The sequence below is a fragment of the Pseudorca crassidens genome, chromosome 10, assembly GCF_039906515.1.
Source record: "Pseudorca crassidens isolate mPseCra1 chromosome 10, mPseCra1.hap1, whole genome shotgun sequence".
Classification (NCBI taxonomy): domain Eukaryota; kingdom Metazoa; phylum Chordata; class Mammalia; order Artiodactyla; family Delphinidae; genus Pseudorca; species Pseudorca crassidens.
Genome location: NC_090305.1, coordinates 13,963,477 through 13,979,630, shown reverse-complemented (window position 1 = coordinate 13,979,630; position 16,154 = coordinate 13,963,477). Strand labels below are relative to the sequence as shown.

The following is a 16,154-nucleotide window of genomic DNA, read 5'->3' as shown; positions in this document are numbered from 1 at the left end:
GCTCTCATGAAACTAAGTTGATCAAAGTTAACAATTATGCGTGACCATTTACTTGAAAGGGATATGCAGTAATGCCTATGACCTAAAAAGTCTAAAGACGGTTTAGAGGTTGAGGGGATTGATTTGGTGTATGTGAAAGTTTGTGGTGAAGATGTATCTGCTTAAGAGTGTGCATTCACCACTACAGTGCACAGTGTATTTGAAAAACAAGTTTTATTAAGCAGTTTTACACAATCAGCGGTTCACAGTCTGCAGTTCAAACATTGTGCATATTCACTGCTACTCAATTACAAAATCTTCAGACAGCAGTGAAAAACATACTCAAATAACTCAAGAAAAAAAAGGTACCGTGGTTCTTTAAAGAACAAAATGTTAGTTGATGTCACTTGAGACAGGAAATGAGGGGTTTTTAAAAAAATTTACCATACTTTATTTAGGTAGGTTTTCCCCTTGTTTGCTTATAGCACTGTACAAGTTTAAGTGCCCAGAAACTAAAGTAGTAATGTACTGTGAACCATTTCACCTTAAAATATTTTGCATTTATCACTCGACACATGCTATTCTTTTAACATTTTAATACATAAAACACTTGAAAACAGAATACTTCCCAATCAGTACCAATGAGTCTCATCAGATAACCTAAATATCAACATTTTCCTGTGTTAACCTTGAAACCAATATACTGCTATTTGCTTTCTTTCAGTTGTAGAATACTTTGCTGGGGAGGGAGGTGTGTCTCAGCTCTGTCTAAAGTTCACCGTATGTTCTTTCTATAAAATACGATTTCTACTTATAAGCTGACTTTAAATTTTAGAAATACCTAATATTTTGAAAAGTGGTTTTAAAGTCATTTTGAGTCCTTTTTTAAGCTGACCAATATATTGAAAGAATTATTCAAAGACTTTTTAAAACAAAAGCACATAAATTACCCATATTTCTAACCTGTAAACTGAAGTTTCCTGGCAAGATGGGCATCCTGAAGACCCTGAAATCAATGTTTATTTTTTCTTGTCATGAGTGAAAGAAGGAAAAAGTAAATATTTACCATGTACTCAGGCTTTTAAGATATGGCTTATAAAATGTGTAATATTTACCAGGATATTACACATTTTTCTGCAGTTTTCCAGTGGACCTGCCTATGGAATACTGAAAACGTAATTCTATAAAAAATATTCCTAGAGATGTAATCAGTTATTTTAAAAAGAGGCAGTGGGGAGAGGCTTAATTATTCTGACAAGATCCTTCTGCGAGTGGTTGCCAAAATTGAAGCTATTTAAAGTGTGCCATCCACCCAAACATGACTAAGAAAAATAGCCATATTCTATGTCTAAAGTATGAAGACCACACTAGCTCTTCCCAGTTCTCAGTGATACAATAACATGTACTGTTGAAGGAACTGAAAATTTTGCTGTTTTGCCAATGAGTGCACAAATCTAAAATTTTTTTATAAAAGATACCTGAATTTAAATTTCTTTTGAACACCCAATGGGAAGAAATATGTACAATATAAAATAGAAGTTTCATTTACCTTTGACTGAAGAGTTTGTGCTGTATTCAAAACGGAAAGATTTCTATCTAAATTTTAAGTAAAAGCTCAATATTGGAGCTACATAAAACTCTTAAGGCTCATTGGCAAAGATACTGATAAATTGTCATAGAGGAAAAGTACATGGCTTTTTTTTTTTTAATCCTGCTTGATTGACTTGGTTTCTCAATGTGTGAAAATTGGTCAGCCAAAAAAATGTCAGATTTAAAGGGAATCTCCAACCATGGAAGGATCATATCTAAGGTCTTAATTTAAGGTTATATTCTGCCTTATTCTGAGATCCGGAAGATTTAGTGCTAGTCAGACCTATGGAAAATGCCATTAAATATAAGTGCTTACAGAAGGATTCTTGGGGCTAGTGCTTTCAGAGTGGTAAAATGGGTTTACATTACCATGCCACCTTAGAACATTTCAGTTTTGCTACCCAGAGAGGATTTTTTGTTTGACTTTATCAAAGTGAGGTTTAACATGTTTTTCAGACTCTCCCATTTGGGAGAAGAAAGCTGGGTCCAGATAAATTCTGTTTAAAATGCCGCAATCTTACTTGCTTCTCGAACACCACTCAAATATGCCCCTGTAACAGTTTGTGGAAAATGCCTGTTTGTTGCCTGTAAAAAAAAAAATAATTGTATAATTTGAGATCATGTATAAAGAATTTAGATGAAAATCAAAAGGTAAATACAAACTTACACTTTCTCTGATCCTCCTAAAATAAAGACTGTTGTCGCTCCTGTGTGCTCACATGAACACTCTACTCACCCATCCATAGCACCGTGTTTCACCAAATTTATTCTACGATATAGTCAGTGCTCCCGTGAAATACTGTGTGACATTCATTAAGATATTGTCTATGTGTGCCAGGTGCTGCAGTTAAGGATAATAAGACACAGTCCCCTCCCATCAGACAATCTTAGTTGTTAAAATCAGTGATAAGTAAAACAAGCACAAAAAGTGAATCACAGTTCATCCACGGCTGGAGTTTTGCTAGATGGGTATAACAGAAAGAGTTGGGTTACTCCAAGGTTAGATCAGTTCAACAGGAAGGGAAAAGACAAAAGGTGAGGACTGTCAACAGGAGAACCTCACTTTCAAGGAGGTTACAGTGGGAACAGAATAAGCAAACCAGGAGGACAGGAAACTTGAATTCATGACCGTTAGATATTAAAGACAAGGTCTGGGATGTGGTCATGGGGAAGAGTAGCTGAAATGGGAGTCGAGTAGGTCACAGAAAAGGGAGGATAAGAAACAGATGAAGTTCCACGTGAACTAATTTAGGTTCCATGTCACCTAAACTGATGAATGGAAAACATCCAGGTGCCAAAGACTTAGGTAAATGGGGGAATGACCAGGAGGTCAGTAGGAATACAGCTACGGGGGGAGGGGGGGAGAGTCACAGTGACAGAAACTTCAAAGAAATGGCTTTTATAAGAAGATGAGGTAACAACTGTATCAAAGCAGCAAAGGAAAGTCAAAAACTTCCAAACCCTGTTCATGACCCTTCGGCACATTAGTCTAATAGGGCCATCTCTTGGAAGCAGTTCACAGCCGTTGCCTGGAATGTAACCATTATGCTCTGTTCCTACAAAGTTGGCTCTTCACAGGCCAAGGAGGAATCAAAGACAGCTGTTTTTAAAATTACATTCTTCTGTAAAAATTCAAAAACCCTGAAGCGAAAAAATTAAAAACACTATTTTAGATGAACCAGGAAGACCTGTATAATCCCAAACTATAATATACAAAGTATGAAGGCAGATCAAAGAGTGCTGAGAATTCATTTATTCTGCTAAACTGGGTGGATGTGTGTGTGTGGGGGTGGGAGATAGCAAAGGGAAACCAATTCACCCTGAAAAATCCTTCATAAATCTCAGCCATTGGTGCCATCATGGAGGCAGAGGCTTGGCAAGGGTGAAAAACTGAGGACTGGTTTAAAAGACTATGAAGAGCGGGACTTCCCTGGTGGCAACACAGGTGCATCCCTGGTCCGGGAAGATCCCACGTGCTGCTGAGCAACTAAGAAACACAACTACTGAGCCACAACTACTGAGCCTGTGCTCTCAAGCCTGTACTCCACAACAAGAGAAGCCACGGCAATGAGAAGCCCACGCACTGCAATGAAGAGTAGCCCCCCGCTAGATGCAACTAGAGAAAGCCCATGCGCAACAATGAAGATGCAACATGGCCAAAACGAATAAAAAATAAAAAGAATTTGAAGAGCAATTTGGTCCCTCATCAGGTTCCCCACTCCCCCTACTGCAACCCCCAGGAGTTCTGAGGTACAGGGCAGGGGTGAGGTGCCAAACAAAATGCAATTAAATATAACTAAGAGTGAGGCTTCGAGTTCCCAGAATGCCAGGAGGTGAGCCTCTATCATGCAAACGAGAAACTAAGAGAAAAGAGCTATAGATAGATCCTGATGTTTGGGCCCCCAACCTCCAGCTGACAAGCTTGCTGGAACCTTCAGTTGGCTTTTTAAAAAGTGCCTCACTCAAATCTGAACAGTCAAGGACTGGACATTCGGACATATGGGAGGCAAAGGCTAAAGTAAACAAAATAGGAACTCAGGAGCCATGTAAGGAACAAGTTACGAAGCAAGAAGAAAATGCTACCAAAAAGGAATAATCTTAGAACAAGAAAGTGCTCATAAAGTAAAGGAGCCAAAGTTTAAAAAATCGACTCAAGGGTTAGAATACAAAAAAACAGCAAAGAGTAACAGCAAAGAAGATTAGAATCAATTCAACAGTTCCAATATATGAAATAGAAGATCTAGAAATAAGAGAAAAATTGTAGGAATGAAATGAGCAGAGTAAAAAAAATCTAGAGGATGAAGGACATGAGCTCCAAGATTATAAGGAATGCAAAAAAATGGCACAGAAAGGATTAGGAATTAGAACCGCAAAACATTTCTCAACAGAAGTAAATCAAGAAAGAAGAAAGGCTGACCTCACACCCATTAGGACAGCCATCATAAAAAAATAGAAAATAGTAAGTGTTGCCGAGGATGTGGAGAAACTGGAACCCTTGTGTGCTGTTGGTGGGAAGGTAAAGTGGTGCAGCTGCTGTGGAAAAGAGTGGTGGTTCCTCAAAAAACTAAAAAACAGAACTAATATATGATGCAGCAATTCCACTTCTGGGTATACACCCAAAATAACTGAAAGCAGGTTCTCGAAGAAATATTTGTACACCCAGGTTCACAGCAGCATTATTCACAATAGCCAAAAAAGACAGAAGCAACTCAGGTGTCCATGACAGATGAACAAACTAAATGTGATAGGTGCATATAATGGAATATTACTCAGTCTTAAAAAAGAAGGATATTCTGACACATGCCACAACATGGATGAAACTTGAGGGCATTATGCTAAGCGAAATTAGCCAGTCACAAAAGGACAAATACTCTATTATGATTCCACTTATATGATGAGGGACCTAGAACAAATTCAGAGAGACAGACAGTAAGTTGAATGGTGTTTTCTGGGAGCTGGGGGAGGGGGAGTTGTACACAGTTTTGGTTCTGCAGTATAAAAATGTCCCGGAGATGGATGGTAGCAATGGTTGTACAACAGTGTGGATGTATTTAACGCCACTTAACTGGACACTTGAAGATAGTTAAGGTGGTAAATTTTGTTATGTGTTGTTTGCCACAATTTTAAAAATAAATATTAAAAAAAAGAAAAAAGAGAGGGATCTAGGAAATAAGAACCCCAAGCCTGGAAAGTGGTAAGGAGGAGTGCTGGGAGGACAGCTCTGCAGGGGTCCCTGGGATCAATCAGTGCAGCCTGGAGTAGAGGGAAGATGCCAGGAAAGGGGGCTTTGAGAAACAGAACCTACAGGCCGGCCAGAGGGATTCAACTGTGAATTAGAGATGACTCAAGAAGGGGGAGGCTTTGGAATTTCCTGGCGGTCCAGTGGTTAAGACTCTGTGCTTCCACTGCAGGGGACACAGGTTCCATCCCTGGTCTGGGAACTAAGAGTCGTGCATACAACGCGGCCAAAAAAAAAAAAAAAAAAAAAAAGGAGTGGGGAGGCTTAAGGAGTGGTATAAAAAGAATTAAGCTAGTGAAAGAAGAGGCCATTATGACCGAAGAGAAAACAGCTGTGTAAGAAAGGAATCAGTGAACGCCTTCCTTCCTGGCTCAGCAGTAAGCAGCCACACCATATAAGCACTGACACCAATTTAGTGAAAAGTGTTAAAAACCAGGGTGGGCTAAACCTTTAACCTGATAAGAAGTCGGGAGATATGTCTAACTTCTTAAATCAGAAGACAACAGTATAAAAATCTTAAAGCAGGGCTTCCCTGGTGGCGCAGTGGTTGAGAGTCCGCCTGACGATGCAGGGGACGCGGGTTCGTGCCCCGGTCCGGGAGGATCCCACATGCCGCGGAGCGGCTGGGCCCGTGAGCCATGGCTGCTGAGCCTGCGCGTCCAGAGCCTGTGCTCCGCAGCGGGAGAGGCCACAACAGTGAGAGGCCCGCGTACCGCAAAAAAAAAAAACCCCAAAAAACAAAAAAACTTAAAGCATGAAGTAAACTCCAGAAGAAACAGGAGAAAGAGTTAAAAATGGCTGCTCGGGGAGTTTGAGGAGGGTGCTGTCAGGGTACCTGGGGCTTGTTGCCGTAAGACTTTTGACGGCATTTGATGTTACTTTTAAACTCTGGACATAGATCACTTTAATTAAAAGCAAGTGATCAAAATGAAAGCAATCGGGGTCGGAGTCCCCGTACACACCTCGCCAGCAAAAAAGATGGTTCCTTGTATTTCCTCAGCAAGGATGTCGTAGGCCTCACCACTGCCCCCTGTCTTCACGAAGCTGTATGCCATCTGGATCCAGGGGTCTGTGCTCCACCGGGTGACGAAATACTTCGTGGGATCTGGGACTTCCTGTGTCAAGTAGAAGGAATTGGAAAACGGGATCAAGAAGGGACTTAGACTTGATGCAACCCAATGTATAAAATTACAGTTCTTCCTCCATCTAGAAAGTAAGTTAATCCCTGTAGCATTCTGAGACAGCAGTTCTCAGCATGACCCTCCAGCCCGCTTGCTGCTCTGCCCAGGCGCCGTCTCTGTGCATTTTCCTCTTTTGCTGCCCCATCTCTCTGACCTTCCCCAGCACACACACATCTCCTCGCTTTAACACTTTATCCTTCTGCCAGAGATGCTTTCTCCCACCTACCAGGGGCCATCACCAACGGCTAAGAGTCCAGGCATTCCCCTTCCCATCGCCTGAAATGCGCTGGACCAGGGGAGGAAAGGGACGGGCAGGGTCTTAGGACCTCTAACTGGAATTCTCAACAGGCTTCTCCACAAAGCAGCTACACAGGTTAGGTTTCACTCTACGTTTCAAATAATTTTCTAGGCTGACCTCTGCCAAGAGCCACCATGAAATAGATTTCTACGGAGCCTGTGTTAAGTTCCAAATAACTGATTTGAAAACAAATTTTTGAACAAAAGCCCCAAGCTAATAAGAACTACTGTGAGATAGAATCACATCATGTAAAATACGCAATACCCCGAGGGCCCCCCTCTCTTGAATGTATGTAACATTTGAGGCATTTTCATTTCTTTGTACTTCTCCTCCTTTATTTGAAAAAGTTACATGTCACGCCATTTATACTCTCCAGAGATTGTGAGATTTAGTAAACTGGCAACTAGAAAGTACCTTAAGCTTCTTGGAGAAAAGGGAGAGAAGAGACTCGCTGCAGGGTACAGAAAATTCTGGACAATGTCCCTTTGATTGGAAAACTGTCGTCAAAGCTTGCTAGGGTTTGGGTCAATACAGAATCTGTGGAAAATGCTGAGCCTTTTACCTCCTTAGGAAAGAATGGGGGTGTGCATGATGTGAGACAAAAGGGAGGAAGGCAATCATGTAAAAGGAGGAATGGGGTACTATTATGGGCTGCACTGTGTCCCCCCAAAATTCAGATGATGAAACCCTAACCCCCAGTACCTCAGAACGTGACTGTACTTGAGATGCGGCCTTTGACGAGGTAATTGAGTCAAAATGGGATCATTAGGGTGGACCTTAATCCAGTGTGACAGGTGTCCTTCTAAGAAGAGAGGATTAGAACACAGACAAGAGACAGAGCCGCGCCCATGTGAGGACACGGGGAAGGCAGCCATCTGGGAGCCAAGGAGCGAGGCCTCAGGAGAAACCAACCCCTTGATCTGGCGACACCTTGGTCTTGGACTTCTAGCCTCCAGAATTGTGAGAAAATAAATTCCTGTTGCTTGAACTACCCAGTTTGTGGCATTTTGTTATGGCGGCCTGAGCAAACTAATCCAGGTACTTAAGTGGCAAGTTGGATACTGAAAGAAGTAAGAAGAATGTGGTCCACTGCCTCAAGCCCCTTCATGTCTGGTATTGACGGATTAGCTTTGGGTTCAAACCACTCCAAAGAGTGAAGTTAGCAGCAACGGTGTCTTTCTCTCTCTTTTTTTTTAACATCTTTATTGGAGTATAATTGCTCTACAATGTTGCATTAGTTTCTGCTGTATAACAAAGTGAATCAGCTGTACGCCTACGTATATCCCCATATTCCCTCCCTCTTGCGTCTCCCTCCCTCCACCTCCCCATCCCACCCCTCTAGGTGGTCACAAAGCACCGAGCTGATCTCCCTGTGCTATGCGGCTAGTCTTTCTCTTTTCAAAGAGGGGTGTCTGACCTGCTCCTTGAAGAGCTCGCGCAGGGTGGCCATGCACTGCTGCAGCACCTGCTTGTCCTCCAGGCTCTTGACGGCCGCCACTGCCTCCCCCGCGATCACCGACATCAACACGCTGTGCTGCTTCTGGACACGTGACGGGAAAAGCACTTTACACTTTGGACTTCGGGCACCAAAGTCTCTAGACGCACAGTTCCAAACAGAGAAGGACCTCATTCTCACATCAAATGTCATCATTTCCTACTGTCCTGTAGCCTCCTTTCCATCACCCAGGCCACACATACTCATTATTCATTTACGCATTTTATTGTTCCCTGCTGGAAAAACTCCGGAAGTCATGTAAATATCAAATTCCGGGTTCTCTTGGCTTTTCCCTTCTAAGAACTTGTTTTAGAATAAGTAGAAAGACATTGAGAAAGGAAGTCTGCCAGTCAAATAATGGGAAAAAACCTTCTCAAACAGTAAGGACATTTTGCCCTTGGCTCCCACGTGGAACCTTTGAAGATAAAGTGTCTTGGAACAAAGAGGCAGGAGGAAAAACAACTGTGATTCTTTGGCAGGACATCACCACAACTGTCACTTGCAAAGCCCCAGGTATGTCCTCTCCTCGTCTTCCTTGCCCCACCAATCACATCTACCGACTCCCAGACCTGCCCTCACCTGCGCCAGGCATATCCCACCCCTAACCAGGGCTCCCTGGCGGACTCTTGGGGAGTACATTTCAAGTACCACTCGTTACTGTGCTGACACCAATTCTCCCTAAAAGGAATCCTTCCATCAGCCTGAAATAACACATTTCCACGGCAACAAATTCATTTCCCAGGAGGCAATATTAGTACTTTAAGAAAATATGGCAGATACTGGGGCTCTTTTCCTACAGGAAAATGTCCCATCCAAGTGTCCCCCCAGAATATAAACAGACATCTGGAGTGTCCACAATGTCCATTACCTCCTGGGCTGGACACACGAGTAGTTACCAAACCAAATTCTAAACTGTAATCAGGGAATTCACACCACATTCCACCAACGATTTTACCTGGGGATCCATGTCATAGAACACGGCAAAAAGCCCTCGCTTGCTGGCACTAGGAGGAACGTGACCAAAAAAGTCAGCCCCTTGAACTTTACTGTCCCAAAATCTATAGGGAAATTGCAAGGCAATCTGGAAAGCGAGCAAGAGAAAGGTGGTTAACAGCTTCTTGAAATCAGAAGTACAGCAATCTCTAAGAAGCCACCTATAGCTCTTACATACTTCAATTAAAAAAAAAAAAAGATGTTCAAAAAACTCAAACATTTCTAAATATTCCCTTTCCATTCTCCTAACCTCCTTTGTTCTCTTTGTGACCATCTGGCTTTTTATGCCACTCAGTCCTGTACTCCCACAGATAATGGTGGGAACCACTGACAGCCTCTAGGCTAATCTGAAGATGCAGAGCATCCCTGAGACCTGGTCTCGAACCTTACGTCCATGAGATAAATTCTTACTAATCATAGGTCTGCTGGTATCTACTGTAGCGCTGAGAGATCCTGCTAAAGGAGCTTTTCAAGGCAAAGGAAGTATAAAACACTCTCGTCACTGGGGCTACTTAGTGCAGGGTAGACATGGAAAGCAGAAAAAAAGAAAGAACTGCTTATTTATATGCCCAGTTCAAATTCTGAATAACAAGAGTCATTCTCCTACAATCAAAACTTGCAGACCTTAGCCAGCTCTCCTCGTTTTGTTTTGTTAATATCCTTTTATATTCTTCATGAACAATTACTCAAAGGAAAAGGAAATCTTCGAATTTGATTTGGATTCAAAAATTACCTGCTGCTTCCCAATATCAGAAGTTAAGGAACCCCTGTCATCTGATACTCATCTCTCTAGTTCTGAGGCTTAAGTAATTCAGTTACCTTTTCAATGATGCCTGCACCTAAGCTGTTGATAGCCTTCATCTTCTTGTCTGACAACGGTGGATTAAACTGAAGGGAACCTTTCTGCAGTAAGGCCAGGGGCACAGTGACTAACACCTGTGGGAAATAATGAACAGTTAACATACAAACAGCAACTGAATCTAATACTCAGTGGGTTCATTTCCAGGAAAATCTGCCCCCCTGCCTTTTATTGCCAGTCATGAGATTATCAACATCCTATGTTGTTACACTGGTAAGAAGAATAACGGCCATGTACAGTTGTGCAGGCTGTTCACGGCACAAGAGTGGACTGGCTGAGCAGAAGCAACATTCATATGGAGGAATCTGCATTAAGGTTTTGATGCATTAATAACCCTGGGTAAGAAGAGTCAGCAGATCTCAATCCTGAAAAGCAATGCTGTAAGAGGAAATAGCCCTAAATACAGAGTCAGGAGAACCAGATTTTGTGTATCATTCCTGACACTTTCTAATGCGTGGCCAAGGTAATACCTGCCCTACTAACCTTAAAGGATTGGGGATATGCTTAAAACTAAAACTCTTACAATATACATCAGTATGCTTCATAAATGGTAAAGCATATCACAAACATTAGGGATTATTATAATCATGTAAAGCCACATACCTTTTTTTTTTTAAAGGAGGAAACAATTTATTGCAGGTTTTCAACTAGTTTACAGAATCATTTAGAGCCTCCAAAAACAACTCACAAAACCAGACCATCAAAGAGAGCTGCTGTCTCTCCATACAATCAAGAAATTTCTGGTGAACCATCTGCTGAACAATCATCGACAGGAAGACGCTAGAACTCACCAAAAAAGATACCCCACATCCAAAGACAGAGGAGAAGCTGCAGTGAGACGGTGGGAGGGGTGCAATCACAGTAAAATCAAATCCCATAACTGCTGGGTGGGTGACTCACAAACTGGAGAGCACTTATACCACAGAAGTCCACCCACTGGAGTGAAGGTTCTGAGCCCCACGTCAGGCTTCCCAACCTGGGGGTCCAGCAATGGGAGGAGGAATTTCTAGAGAATCAGACTTTGAGGGCTAGCGGGATTTGACTGCAGGACTCCAACAGGACTGGGGGAAACAGAGACTCCACTCTTGGAGGGCACACAAAGTAGTGTGCGCATCGGGACCCAGGGAAAGGAGCAGTGACCCCATAGGAGACTGAACCAGACCTACCTGCTAGTGTTGGAGGGTCTCCTGCAGAGGCGGGGGGTGGCTGTGGCTCACCGTGAGGACAAGGACACTGGCAGTGGAAGTTCTGGGAAGTACTCCTTGGCGTTTCAGTCCTCCCAGAGTCCACCATTAGCCCCACCAAAGAGCTGGGTAGGCTCCAGTGCTGGGTTGCCTCAAGCCAAACAACCAACAGGGAGGGAACCCAGCCCCACCCATCAGCAGACAAGAGGATTAAAGTTTTACTGAGCTCTGCTCACCAGAGCAACACCCAGCTCTACCCACCACCAGTCCCTCCCATCAGGAAGCTTGCACAAGCCTCTTAGATAGCCTCATACACCATAGGGCGGACAGCAGAAGCAAGAACTATAATTCTACAGACTGTGGAACAAAAAACACATTCACAGACAGATAGACAAGATGAAAAGGCAGAGGGCTATGTACCAGATGAAGGAAAAAGATAAAACCCCAGAAAAACAACTAAGTGAAGTGGAGATAGGCAACCTTCCAGAAAAAGAATTCAGAATAATGATAGTGAAGATGATCCAGGACCTCAGAAAAAGAATGGAGGCAAAGATCGAGAAGATGCAAGAAATGTTTAACAAAGACCTAGAAGAATTAAAGAACAAACAGAGATGAACAATACAATAATTGAAATGAAAAATACACTAGAAGGAATCAACAGCAGAATAACTGAGGCAGAAGAACGGAGAAGTGACCTGGAAGACAGAATGGTGGAATAAACAGCCGTGGAACAGAATAAAGGAAAAGAATGAAAAGAATCGAGGACAGTATCAGAGACCTCTGGGACAACATTAAATGCACCAACATTTGAATTATAGGGGTCCCAGATGAAGAAGGGAAAAAGAAGGGGACTGAGAAAATATTTGAAGAGATTCTAGTTGAAAATTTCCCTAACATGGGAAAGGAAATAGCCACCCAAGTCCAGGAAGCACAGAGAGTCCCAGGCAGGATAAACTCAAGGAGAAACACGCCGAGACACATAGTAATCAAAGTGACAAAAATTAAAGACACAGAAAAATTACTGAAAGCAACAAGGGAAAAATGACAACATACAAGGGAACTCCCATAAGGTTAACAGCTGATTTCTCAGCAGAAACTACAAGCCAGAAGGGAGTGGCATGATATATTTAAAGTGATGAAAAGGAAGAACCTACAACCAAGATTACTCCACCTGGCAAGGATCTCATTCAGATTTGATGGAGAAATCAAAAGCTTTACAGACAAGCAGAAGCTAAGAGAATTCAGCATCACCAAACCAGCCCTACAACAAATGCTAAAGGAACTTCTCTAAGTGGGAAACACAAGAGAAGGAAAGGACCTACAAAAACAAACCCAAAACAATTAAGAAAATGGTAATAGGAACATACATATCGATAATTACCTTAAATGTGAGAGGATTAAATGCTCCAACCAAAAGACACAAGTTTGCTGAATGGATACAAAAACAAGAACCATAAATATGCTGTCTACAAGAGACCCACTTCAGACCTAGGGACACATACAGACTGAAAGTGAGAGGATGGAAAAAGAATTCCATGCAAACGGAAATCAAAAGAAAGCTGGAGTAGCAATTCTCATATCAGACAAAATCGACTTTAAAATAAAGGCTATTACAGGAGACAAAGAAGGACACTACATAATGATCAAGGGAACTATCCAAGAAGAAGATATAACACCTGTAAATATTTATGCACCCACCATAGGAGCACCTCAATACATAAGGCAACTGCTAACAGCTATAAAAGAGGAAATCGACAGTAACACAATAATAGTGGGGGACTTTAACACCTCACTTACACCAATGGACAGATCATCAGGACAGAAAATTAATAAGGAAACACAAGTTTTATTTTATTTTATTTATTTATTTTTGTGGTACGTGGGCCTCTCACTGGTGTGGCCTCTCCCACAGGCTCCGGACGTGCAGGCTCAGCGGCCATGGCTTACGGACCCAGCCGCTCCACGGCATGTGGGATCTTCCCGGACCGGGGCACGAACCCATGTCCCCTGCATTAGGCGGACTCTCAACCACTGCGCCAACAGGGAAGCCAAGGAAACACAAGTTTTAAATGACACAATAGACCAGATAGATTTAATTGATATTTATAGTACATTCCACCCCAAAACAGCAGATTACACTTTCTTCTCAAGTGCACATGGAACATTCTCCAGGATAGATCATATCCTGGGTCACAAATCAAGCCTCGGTAAATTTAAGAAAATTGAAATCATATCAAGCAACTTTTCCAACCACAACGCCATGAGATTAGAAGTCAATTACAGGGAGAAAAATGTAAAAAACACAACACATGGAGGTTAAACAATATGTTACTAAATAACCAAGAGATCACTGAAGAAATCAAAGAGGAAATCAAAAAATACCTAGAGACAAATGACAACGAAAACACGATGATCCAAAACCTATGGGATGCAGCAAAAGCAGTTCTAAGAGGGAAGTTTATAGCAATACAATCCTACCTCAAGAAACAAGAAACATCTCAAATAAACAACCTAACCTTACACCTAAGGGAACTAAAGAACAAAACCCAAAGTTAGTAGAAGGAAAGAAATCATAAAGATCAGATAGAGATAAATGAACTAGAAACGAAGAAAACAATAGCAAAGATCAATAAAACTAAAAGCTAGTTCTTTGAGAAGATAAGCAAAATTGATAAACCTTTAGCCAGACTCATCAAGAAAAAGAGGGAGAGGACTCAAATCAATAAAATTAGAAATGAAAAAGGAGACATTACAACAGGCACCACAGAAATACAAAGCATCATAAGAGACTACTACAAGCAACTCTATGCCAATAAAATGGACAACCTGGAAGAAATGGACAAATTCTTAGGAAGGTATAACCTTCCAAGACTGCACCAGAAAGAAACAGAAAATATGAACAGACCAATCACAAGCACTGAAACTGAAACTATGATTAAAAACCTTCAAACAAACAAAAGTCCAGGGCCAGATGGCTTCAAAGGTGAATTCTATCAAACATTTTGAGAAGAGCTAACACCCATCCTTCTCAAACTCTTTCCAAAAGATTGCAGAGGAAGGAACACTTCCAAACTCCTTCTATGAGGCCACCATCACCCTGATACCAAAACCAGACAAAGATACTACCAAAAAAGAAAATTACAGACCAATATCACCGATGAATATAGACTGAAAAATCCTCAACAAAATACTAGCAAACAGAATCCAACAACACATTAAAATGATCATACACCATGATCAAGTGGGATTTATTCCAGGAATGCAAGGATTCTTCATTATACGCAAATCAATGAATGTGATATACGATATTAACAAACTGAAGAATAAAAATCATATGATCATCTCCATAGATGCAGAAAAAGCTTCTGACAAAATTCAACACCCATTTATGATAAAAACTCTCCAGAAAGTGGGCATAGAGGGAACATACCTCAACATAATAAAGGCCATATATGACAAACCCACAGCAAACATCATTCTCAATGGTGAAAAACTGAAAGCATTTCCTCTAAGATCAGGAAAAAGACAAGGATGTCCACTCTCATCACTATTATTCAACATAGTTTTGGAAGTCCTAGCCATGGCAATCAGAGAAGAAAAAGAAGTAAAAGGAATACAAATTGGACAAGAAGAAGTAAAACTGTCACTGTCTGCAGATGACATAATCCTATACATAGAGAATCCTAAAGATGCTCCCAGAAAACTACTAGAGCTAATCAATGAATTTGGTAGAGTAGCAGGATACAAAATTAATGCACAGAAATCTCTTGCATTCCTATACACTAATGATGAAAAATCTGAAAGAGAAATTAAGGAAATACTCCCATTTACCATTGCAACAACAAGAATAAAATACCTAGGAATAAACCTACATAAGGTGGTAAAAGACCTATACTCAGAAAACTATACCACTGATGAAAGAAATCAAAGATGACACAAACAGATGGAGAGATATACCATGTTCTTGGATTGGAAGAATCAATATTGTGAAAGTGACTATACTACCCAAAGCGATCTACAGCTTCAACGCAATCCCTATCAAATTACCAGTGGCATTTATTACAGAGCTAGAACAAAAAATCTTAAAATTTGTAGGAGACACAAAAGACTCCGAATAGCCAAAGCAGTCTTGAGGGAAAAAAACACAGCTGGAGGAATCAGACTCCTTGACTTCACACTATACTATAAAGCTACAGTAATCAAGACAATATGGTACTGGCACAAAAACAGAAATATAGAATGGAATGGAAGAGGATAGAAAGCCCAGAGATAAACCCACACACCTATGGTCAACTAATCTATGACAAAGGAGGCAAGGATATACAGTGGAGAAAAGACAGTCTCTTCAATAAGTGGTGCTGGGAAAACTGGACACCTACATGTAAAAGAATGAAATTAGAACACTCCCTGACACCATACACAAAAATAAACTCAAAATGGATTAAAGACCTAAATGTAAGACTGGACACTATAAAACTCTCAGAGGAAAACATAGGAAGAACACTCTTTGACATAAATCACAGCAAGATCTTTTTTGATCCACCTCCTGGAGTAATGGAAATAAAACCAAAAATAAACATATGGGACCTAATGAAACTTAAAAGCTTTTGCACAGCAAAGGAAACTATAAACAAGAAGAAAAGACAACCCTCAAAATGGGAGAAAATATTTGCAAATGAATTAACGGACAAAGGATTAATCTCCAAAATATATAAACAGCTCATACAGCTCAATGTTAAAAAAACAGACAGCCCAATCAGAAAATGGGCAGAAGACCTAAATAGACATTTCTCCAAAGAAGACATACAGATGGCCAAGAAGCACATGAAAAGCTGC

General features: G+C 41.2%; 1 protein-coding gene across 8 annotated transcripts in view; it reads right to left on the bottom strand.

Moving 5' to 3' along the window:
• Window positions 1–196: 196 nt before the first annotated feature.
• The window catches only part of KDM1B (lysine demethylase 1B), a 55,599-nt gene continuing 39,641 nt past the window's right edge, over window positions 197–16,154 (bottom strand). For 7 of the 8 annotated variants that reach the window (XM_067752083.1, XM_067752081.1, XM_067752088.1 and 4 more), the window contains 5 exons: window positions 10,095–10,211; window positions 9,238–9,363; window positions 8,205–8,327; window positions 6,271–6,423; window positions 197–2,154 (listed from right to left, as the gene is read on the bottom strand). In XM_067752083.1, the coding sequence (XP_067608184.1) occupies window positions 2,071–2,154; window positions 6,271–6,423; window positions 8,205–8,327; window positions 9,238–9,363; window positions 10,095–10,211 (603 nt within the window). In that variant the 3' untranslated portion in view covers window positions 197–2,070. The remainder of the gene's footprint in view (window positions 2,155–6,270; window positions 6,424–8,204; window positions 8,328–9,237; window positions 9,364–10,094; window positions 10,212–16,154) is intronic. The other variant, XM_067752089.1, reaches the window with a different exon arrangement.